The sequence below is a fragment of the Canis lupus genome, chromosome 24, assembly GCF_011100685.1.
Source record: "Canis lupus familiaris isolate Mischka breed German Shepherd chromosome 24, alternate assembly UU_Cfam_GSD_1.0, whole genome shotgun sequence".
NCBI lineage: Eukaryota > Metazoa > Chordata > Mammalia > Carnivora > Canidae > Canis > Canis lupus.
This window is the reverse complement of record NC_049245.1, coordinates 44,039,141-44,048,477: the sequence shown is the minus strand read 5'-3', so window position 1 is coordinate 44,048,477 and position 9,337 is coordinate 44,039,141. Positions and strand designations below refer to the sequence as shown.

Genomic DNA, 9,337 nt, shown 5'->3' with positions numbered 1-9,337 from the left:
AGGGGTCCAGGAACACCCACACTCGGCAGCCCAGGGAGGGCCCTCTGCCCCAGTATGGACAGCACAGCACCGAGGAAGTACAACTCCCCGTAGGTGTGAATTTTGCGGATTTAAAGACACAAATTGCCACAAAGAATCACAATTATGCAATTATAAATAATCCCCCGACAACGCCCCTCGGGCCGCACAGTGACCCCGTCCCGCGGCGGCCACTGCGTGCGTGGAGAGCAGGTGCCGCTCTGGTCTCATGCTGTTCTCGACAATCCACAGAGACCAGGAAAATGTCATTTTCAGGAAGGGAACTGATTGTTTCTCTCACATTTCCATTCGTGTAAGATCACTCTGTGGCCTCATCCTGCACCTTCTCATCTCTGCTGCCTCTGGAGAAGAGGGAAGCGAAGGCCGCCTGGGGTGGGGGTGGGGAGGCCTGGATTGGGGGCCCTTGAGGTTGCACTCAGCCGAAGGGCCCCCTGGGGGCCTCACTCACGCTTCTAACAAGGAATCCAAAGGTGGGGTGCTGTCTCGGAGCCCCCAGGACAGGTGTGGACACACAGGCCTCTGAAGCCTTTGGAGGGCAGGCCCCCCAGCTTGGGTCCCGGGGTCCCTGTGCTGGCAGAGGGGACAGGCTCCACCTCTCTTCTCGTCTTCCCTCCCCCTCACTCACCTCTCACCTCCTCCCTTAGGTTCTCTCTCTCCCTCCCCTGCATCTCCCCCTGGTTCTTGGTCCCTGCCTCCTTCCTCTCTCCTTGCTCCTGTCCCTCCCAGGTCCCTTTCTCTCCCTCCCTCCTCTCTGGGGTCTCTCTTCCTTTTCCCTCTCCTTCTGTCCTCTGAGCGAAGGGCAACCCGGTGGAAGTGGAGGCCCCATCTACGCGCTCCAGCTCCAAGCCGGCCCCACACCACTTTCCCTCCGGCACCCACATGGTCCATGCAGGCAGGAACAAGCTGGGAAAGCTTTCCAAAACCTTCCCATCCAAGTGAGGCTCTTTCTCTGCTTCATTCACAAATCCAATAGCTTGCAGAGAACCTCCTTCCCAGATGCTCACCACCTTCATTCAAGGCTTGCCTGCCCCTTGGGGAGGTGCCTGGGAAGCCCCTCCGGGCCTGGGGTGGGGGTGGGGGGGCAGGAGGTGACTAGTCTCGGGACTTGGTGCCTGCCCTCCTCCTCCACCTCCTCCTCCTCCTCCTCCTCCACCTCCTCCTCCTCCTCCTCCTCCACCTTCTCCTCCTCCTCCTCCTCCTCCCAGCGGCCTTGCCTCTGGGCTGCCACCCTAAACTGACTCACTCGGATGCGGGGGTGGAGGAGGAGTTGGGGTGAGATTGGGGGAGGAAACCAGCCCTGGTCGGCTCCACACTGTTTGCCTAGATGCTCTCTGGAGCAGGACGAGCTAATTACAGAGCGCGCTGCGGGCTGCCGGGCACCCCAGCTTGGCCACTTTAACTGTGCTCCTGCGCTCACTGGGCTCCAAGTTGACGCAACTTTTCCAAGAGTATCTGAAAGGCCTGAATAGAAACCTCGGGGGTCCTGGAATCCAGCGGGGCAGAGGGGAGTTTCCGGCAAGCCCCCTGCCCTCCCAGGGATCTGCCGCTCCCCGTGCGTCGGCCAGAGGAGCGCGCGGCTCCGCTGGGCCAGGCCGGGAGTTGGAGGGAGGCCTGCGCCTGCTTGCTCACCGCGAAGACTGGGGAGGCCAGGACCAGGGGACGGAGGGGGTCGGCTGGAGGGTCTGCATGGCAGGAGGAGCCGCGCCAGAGGGCTGGGCGCGCTGCGGCAGCGCCCGGGGCTGTCTCCACCTCTTCTGGCAAGTTGGACCTATGAGTGCGCAGCTCGACTTACAACCGTCAACAGCCCGGGCGGGTGAGCGCGTGTGAGCGCCGGGGGCTCGGGACCCCGCACTTCCTCGCAGGCCTCTCCGCGCAGAGCGGGCGCCCGGGTCGTCCGGCCAGCCCCGACGGGATGCCCGCGACCATGCTCCCCTACGCGTGCGTCCTGGTGCTTTTGGGAGGTAGGTGCCGCGCCCCCACCGGCTGGCTGCCGGCTCGGCTCCGAGGGAAGGGAGGGAGCTCGCCGTCGGGTGTTCCCTGGGGGCCCGCAGCGACTGCCAGGCGGGCGGGCATGGTCGGTGACTTGGCGACGCTGTGCTCTGCGGGCTCCTCTGCGCTCTTCTCTGGCCTCACCTGGCCAGCACCTGCCGCGACGCACCTCCCGAGCATGTTGTGTCACCTTGCTAGGCGCTCTGGTCCCGTGCTGTGTCTCCAGGCACCTGGAGCAGCCCCTTGCGCCAGGCCCCAGAGGGGCTGGGACCTCCGAGAAGGCGCAGGGGGATCCCAGGCCCAACTGAACCGCCCCCACCATGGCAAGATATAAGCCCCGAATCCCTCAGACCGGGGCTGCGGGATCCGGTGTCACCCACTGAATCCTGAACCTACAGAGCCTGGGGGAGAAGTGTGGGAGCGTGCAGTGACCCTGAGCAACAAACCCCGATGGCAGGGACAGGAGGCAGTGCCTTCTCCAGGACTAACTGCTCTCCTGCTGGCTCTCCAGAGGGGGTGGGCAGAGACAAAACTCTCTACAAATGCCACCTGACCATGGTGTGTCACCATTGGCCAAAAGGACGGTAACAACCACAGCTGTGGAAGTGCGTGCAGTCCCAGGCTCACCCCCAAGCACCCTCACATTGTGAAGGATTAAGAATCCTTGCCCTGGAGTCCTATCGCCCGGCTCAGAACCCAGCTCACCTTCCTATCAACCTGCGTGGCCTTAGGCAGCCATGCCCCTTATTAGCTCTCTTAGCCTCAACCTTCTCATCTGTCCGATGGGCTCACAGAATCCCCCCTTCGGCTAGGATTGTTGTGAGGATAGGTATGCCCGGGGCTGCTGGGTCCCACCGGGCACTCTCCACCCCATTTACAGGCAAACAGCAGCCTGGTCCATCTCCAGCAGTTCGTCAACCAGAGTCTTTTCTTCCCAACCCCAAATTTCTAAGCAAGATTATTTGAAGAAGACATGGAAGGGGTCTGAAGGCAGGTCAGGGGAGGGTTGGGTCAGCCAGGGATGAATCTCAGCTATGTCCACCAGGAGGGGCCCCCACCAGGGCTGGAAGTGAGCACTCACACAGCTCTCCTTTGCCTGGGAGTTCTCCCTCGATGCAAAAGCAGGCCAGGGCCACCCTGCTGGTCCCAGGGAGAGAGGGCAGGAAAGAAAGGGCAGAGGGCAAGGCGAGAGCCTGGCCCAGGAGGTCCATGCTTTCCTCTGGGCGCTGAGGTGGGAGGAGGCCCAGAGGATGCTCCTCCACTCCCGGGGATGGGACCATCAAGAACAAGAGGGCCGATTACCCCCCAGAAACCTGCAGCCTCGGCCACAGCACAGGGCTGTTGTCTTTGGCAGGCCCTGAATTCTTGTCATGCCAATAAAATCATTGGAAGTTTAGCATCTCGGGGAGCCCCGCTGCTTCACTCCCTGGCGACCTTTCGCCTTAGCAAGTGTGACAGATTCCACAGGACAGAAGCCAGGAGCCCGCCTGGTGGCCCCCGGTGCACCGAGGCCACAACAGGCCCACTGCCCCCCAACCCCCGAGGTAGACGCAGAGGCTGAAAGGGGGCAGTCCCTGGCGGGCGGCCTTCACGGTTCCCTGCTCTTAACTCGGGTACCATTTTCCACTGAACTCTACTTTCGAAAGTTCTTTTCGCCACTGGCTGCATCACCAGGCAACCGGCTCCTTTTGCTCTGGTGAAAGGGAACAGAACCCACTTAATCCCTCAGATACTTACCAGTTTAGGTACCTGAGCTGGGGCATGCCTGAACCTCGGGCCTCCAGTGTGGATTTGGCACAGGATGGCACGTACGCGGCCCAGCGGGTGAGTTCCCACTGAGTGTACACACACACACACACACACACACAGAGCACTACCCACGTTGTGGTCCAAATCCTCCTCTGCTGGCGGGGTTGGGGGGAGGTGGGGGCGGGGGCATAGGATGTTTAGCAGTATCCCCGGCCTTTCCCCTCCCAGATGCCAGCAGCAACATCTTCCCGGTTATGACAACCACAAAGGTCTCCAGACACCGCCCAATGTCCCCCGGTCGAGGAGTAATCGGGGAGCAACGGAGCCCCTGTCCGAGAACCCTTGGTAGGGCCAGACGGACTGCTGGTAGCTTTTCAAATGAATCTCTCAAAATCACCAGGTCAGATGAATTTTGTTCTCGCTCTGAGCAATCAGGAATTCAAAGGCACAGTGGGGGCCCAAGAGAAACAACACAGCTTAGGTGGCTTCTAATTTGAACGTGGGTTTCTCCCTCCCTCTTGTCTCTGAAAGCGTCCTGGGGGGACGATGGGAGCACAGCTGCGGGTAGTGGTTAGCTCCCCGCCACGGCAGACCTTCCTGCAAACCCGGGTCTCATGCCAGTTTACCAGCCTCCAGCTTTGCTTCGCACCACAGCAATTTCTGGCTTTTAAAAATCTCCTTACTCAACAAGTTTATGCTTGAGGGGGGAAAAAAATGAAAAAAAAAAAAAAAAACCTGGCTTCATTTTTTTATTTCCCCCCTCATTTGTATTTCTTTTTTCTAATTTCAGTCCTGCTTTTATCTCGAGCCATATACTTTGTGATGGCAAGTTATCATCTCGAGGCAGATTAACTAGAGCAGTCACGGGCCATTCCGTAATAAATGAGTTGTTGGTGTGGGACTCCGTTTGCAAACCCGGAATAGAAACCGGGAAGAGAATGGACTTAAACACGCTCATCCGAAAGTCAAATGTGAATAAAGATCGGTTATTGAATTAGTTGTTCAAAATGAAGTACATTGTCATCGGAAACTTCATCTTGCCGGGGACAGGTCGCTGGGGGCGGGGGGGGGGGGGCGCGGGCAGCTGTTTTGCTTATCTCCTGACCGGGGCTCTAATCTCCAAATTCAAAATAACCGGCTCAAGGCAAATATAGCAGCTTCCTTAATTTCAAAACCATCTGGATAGCAGACCAGTTAGAAGCCACACATGAAGAAACATTTGTGCAATGTATTGGAAGTTAACTACGTTAATGAAAGCTTCAAGCCAGAATGAGCCCCTGATAAAACTTCTGAGATACGCTGCTTTCACCACCAGAGCCCGAGCCCGCCTAGAAAACGAGGATCGAGAGCCCAGTGCAGAGGAAGGGGGGGCGCTCAAACCGGTTTGAGCTCGAGGGCCCCGGGGCCAAGCCAGGGGGGCGGTAGGGAGAGACCTAGATTTGGAAGCTGGCACCGGGGGTGGCCATGAACTGTGACCAGGGGGCTGGCGCAGTTGTTCCCTAAACCAGAACGGCTTCCAGGAACCCTTGGTACCGAGCGGGTCCCCGGCCCTCCTGGGACACCTGGAGTCTCCAAAAGACCCCGATACAGGAAACCATGTAAGACCCGGTAAGGGAGCTGCAGAGCAGGAGAGGGGAGTGACGGTGTCCCAGCGAGCCCAGCGCATCCCAGAGGATGTCAGACCCCCAGCTGGAGGGAATCGTGGGCCGGGCCGTGCCCACCGGGACCCCTACCTGGTGCCCGGAGCCCGCTGGGCTGGGCTGGGCCCAACGCCCGTCTTGTGAGCTCCAGGGACCTTAAGAGCAGCATCTGGGGACTTGGACGGACCTGGTCCCCTCCAGCTCCGTCACCTTCCCGTCCTGTCCCCCGCATCCCCATCAGCGAGTTGGGACCAGTGTGGTTAAGTGTGAGGACCCCGCCCCGTGGATCCCCCGGCCCTCCCCGCCGGGCGCGGGGCTCGAAATCGCAGAGGGAGGAGGAGGCCCCGCTCTGCCGCCGAACCACCCCGAGTTTGCGAGGTCTCTCCATGTCCGTCTCCTTCCCCTCTGATGTCCTGTGTGTCCCCGAGAGCACCGTGTCTGCCTCCTCTGCCTGGGGAACCTGGGCTTAGCTGCCCCCCGTGACCCCGCAGCCTCGGCCGCCGCCCTCAGTCCCCTTCTCTGTGAAATGGCAGTGCTGGCGGCACCCACGGCTGGTGGCAGGGGGCGGGGGCGCTGACCCAAGCAGGCATCCAGTGGGGAGGAGCCCACGCGAGGCTCCGTTCAGCGTCCCGGCCCCGGGCCTCGCGGAGCACCCGGCCCTCGGCGGGCGGCGCTGAAGCCAGGAGGCAGCTCGCCATCCCCGTGGAGGCCGGACTCAGGCGGGCGACGCAATCTCAGATGAGCCACGAATTAGGGAGCGATGAGCGCTGCACAGAGTGTGTGCAGGGGCATCTAGCCTAGCCCCTGACACGCTCGCTGGAACCTGACGAAAGAGGAAGGGTTAACTGGAGGAAGAGGTGGGGAGGAAGAGGAGGACCGTCCAGGGAGAGGTACCAGCATGTGCAAAAGCCTAGGTGCGGGAGGAGGCACCGCTGTGTCAGGGGACGGCAGAGGGGGCCACTGGGGCCGGAAAGGGGAGAGTGAAGGGCCAAGGGGCAGGTGTGGGTGAGCTCGGAGGCAGCCAGGGTCAATCACGGAGGACCTGGGGGTCTTGGAAAGGAAGCAGACTTTGTGTCACAGGCACTGCAGTGGCCCACTGAAGGGTTTTCAGCGGGCGAGGAATGGGCTGCCTCTAGAATTAGTGAGCCTCCCGTCACTGGAGGCATCCAAGAGCAAACAGAGCCATGTGAGGGCAGCATGAGCTGGGAAGTTGCCCGGATTCGCTTCCCAGCCCCCGAAGCCCCTGGGTGTAGGGAGTGCCACCTGCCTCCCAGCGCCAGGACAAGGGCCTCCAGCTGGTGTTTCAGGCCCCCAGGCTCCCCCAGTGCCCAGTCCGTTAGCGGTGCTGGAAGGCTGGAAGGCCCCACTCGCCCCTCTTCCAAGCGACTCTGTCTTCTCTCCCGCCCCTCTGCGCCCCTCCGCCCCCATCTCACCCTCACCCCCACACATTTCACAGACAAGCTTTCTCCACCGCAGAGAAGACGGCGGTCACCAGCCACCACGACGAAGTCCTTTCTACCACGGTGTCCACGCGCCCACACGCGGTTCCTCCTGCCGACAACACTGTTCTCTCCCCCAGCCTGCCCTGCCCCTGCACACTTGCCTGCAAATGCCTAACGGTGGAACTGCTGCAGCAGACTGTGTGCGTGACGTTTGTTTGCTGACCTTCCCTCCCGATGGGTTGTACCAGTCCGCGCTCCCCACAGATGGCCCGCGGGAGCGCCAGTTCCCACCCTGGCCGACCCTTAGCATTCTTTAAAAATCTTGCCAACAGTAATTCTCAGTTCTTTAGATTTGCAGGCCTTTGATTTTCTTTTTTTTCTGATATATGGAGTTCTTTTAAAAATTTTTTTCTTTAAATTCAATTAATTAATACATAATGTATGATTGGTTTCAGGGGTAGAGGCCAGTGATTCATCAGTCTTATATAACACCCCATGCTCATCACGTCCCGCGATTAAGGAGGCTTAATGCCCATCACCCGGTTACCCCATCTCCCCACCCACATCCCCTCCAGCCACCCTCAGTTTGTTTCCTGTGATTAAGAGTCTCTTATGCTTTGTCTCCCTCTCTGATTTCATCTTCTTTTATTTTTTCCTCTCTTCCCCTATGATCCTCTGTGTTGCTTCTTAAATTCCACATATGAGTGAGAGCATAGGATAATTGTCTTTCTCTGACTTATTTTGTTTAGCATAATACCCTCTGGCTCCATCCGCATTGGTGGAAATGGCAAGATTTCATTTTCTGATGGCTGAGTAGTGTTCGGTTGTAGATAGAGACCACATCTTCTTAATCCTTTCACCTGTGGATGGATGTCTGGGCTCTTTCCACAGTTTGGCGCTTGTAGACATTAGTGCCATAAACATTGGGGTGCAGGTGCCCCTTCAGATCAGTACATTTGTATCTTTGGGGGAAATACTCAGTAGTGCAATTGCTGGGTCACACGGTAGCTCCATCTTTGACTTCTTGAGGACCCTCCACACTGTGTTCCAGAGAGGCTGCATCAGCTTGCATTGCCACCAACAGGGTAAGAGGGCTCCCCTTTCTCCACATCCTCTCCAACATTTGTTGTTTCCTGACTTGTTAATTTTCCCCATTCTCACTGGTGTGAGGTGGGATCTCATGGTGGTTTTGATTCGTATTTCCCTGATGTCAAGTGACATTGAGCATTGTTTCATGCGTCTGTTGGCCATGCGTAGGCCTTTGGAGAAATGTCTGTTCATGACTTCCGCCCATTTCTTGACTGGATTATTTGCTCTTTGGCTGTTGAGTTTGATAAGTTCTTCATAGATCTCGGATACTAGCCCTTTATCTGATGTGTCATCTGCAGATATCTTCTCCTGTTCTGTAGGTTGCCTTTTGGTTTCGTCGACTGTTTCCTTTGCTGTGCAAGAGCTTTTTATCTTGATAAAGTCCCAATAGTTCATTTTTACTTTTGTTTCCCTTGCCTTTGGAGACGTGTCTAGTAAGAAGTTGCTGCGGCCGAGGTCAAAGAGATTGCTGCCTGCGTTCTCCTCTACGGTTTTGATGGATTCCTGTCTCACATTTAGGTCTTTCATTCATCTTGAGTCTATCTTTGTGTGTGGTGTGAGGAAATGGTCCAGTTTCATTCTTCTGCACGTGGCTGTCCAATTTCTCCAACACGATTTGTTGAAGATACTTTTTTCCATTGGATATTCTTTCCTGCTTTTTCAGAGATTAGTTGACCATAGAGCTGAGGGTCCATTTCTGGGGTCTCTATTCTGTTCCATCGATCTCTGTGACTGTTTTTGTGTCAGTACCACACTGTCTTGATGATTATGGCTTTGTAATCAAGGTTGAAGCCCAGAATTGTGAAGCCCAAAACCACCAGTTTTGGTTTTCTTTTCAACATTCCTTTGGCTACTTGGGGGGGGGGGGGTCTTTTCTGGTTCCACACAAATTTTAGGATTATTTGTTCCAACTCTGTGAAATAAATTGATGGTATTTTGATAGGGATTGCATTGAATGTATACATTGCTCTGGGTAGCATAGACATTTGAACAATATTTGTTCTTCCAATCCATGAGCACAAGAAATAGAAAAATGTTCCATGCAGCCCTTTGATTATGAGCAAACAGAAACGTCTACTTGTATTTCTCTGGACCCCTTTTAGTGATTTTCTTAGGGTCTGTCTGGTCATATCCTTTACCCATTTTTGTATTGGACTTCTGAAAAAATCTTCTCTTCTTATTGATTTGTTACTGCTCTTTATATATAGAAAATAAATCATTTCCTGTATCTATCGCAGTTTTCCCCAGTCTACCATTTGTCCACTCAAGCTTCCCTCCTCCTTCTCACGTCTATGGGAACCTGGGCAATGGCCCACAGACTACCAGCTAAATGTACATAGAGAGGAGAGAGGAGAATAGATGGCTAGATATTCTTACCATAAATGACCA

The 9,337-nt window shown here is 56.4% G+C and overlaps 1 protein-coding gene across 3 annotated transcripts in view; it reads left to right on the top strand.

The window, feature by feature from the left end:
* The first annotated feature begins 1,651 nt into the window (after window positions 1-1,651).
* Window positions 1,652-9,337, top strand: part of APCDD1L (APC down-regulated 1 like) — a 51,999-nt gene continuing 44,313 nt past the window's right edge. Inside the window, exons 1-4 of one of the 3 annotated variants that reach the window (XR_005378057.1) lie at window positions 1,662-2,000; window positions 3,769-3,852; window positions 4,006-4,177; window positions 4,568-4,757. Coding sequence is in view for 1 of the 3 variants with exons in the window: in XM_038572713.1 (XP_038428641.1) it covers window positions 1,952-2,000 (49 nt within the window). In the remaining 2 variants the exon portion in view is untranslated. Of the gene's footprint in view, window positions 2,001-3,768; window positions 3,853-4,005; window positions 4,178-4,567; window positions 4,758-9,337 lie in introns of those variants that run through there. The other 2 variants (XR_005378058.1, XM_038572713.1) reach the window with 2 other exon arrangements.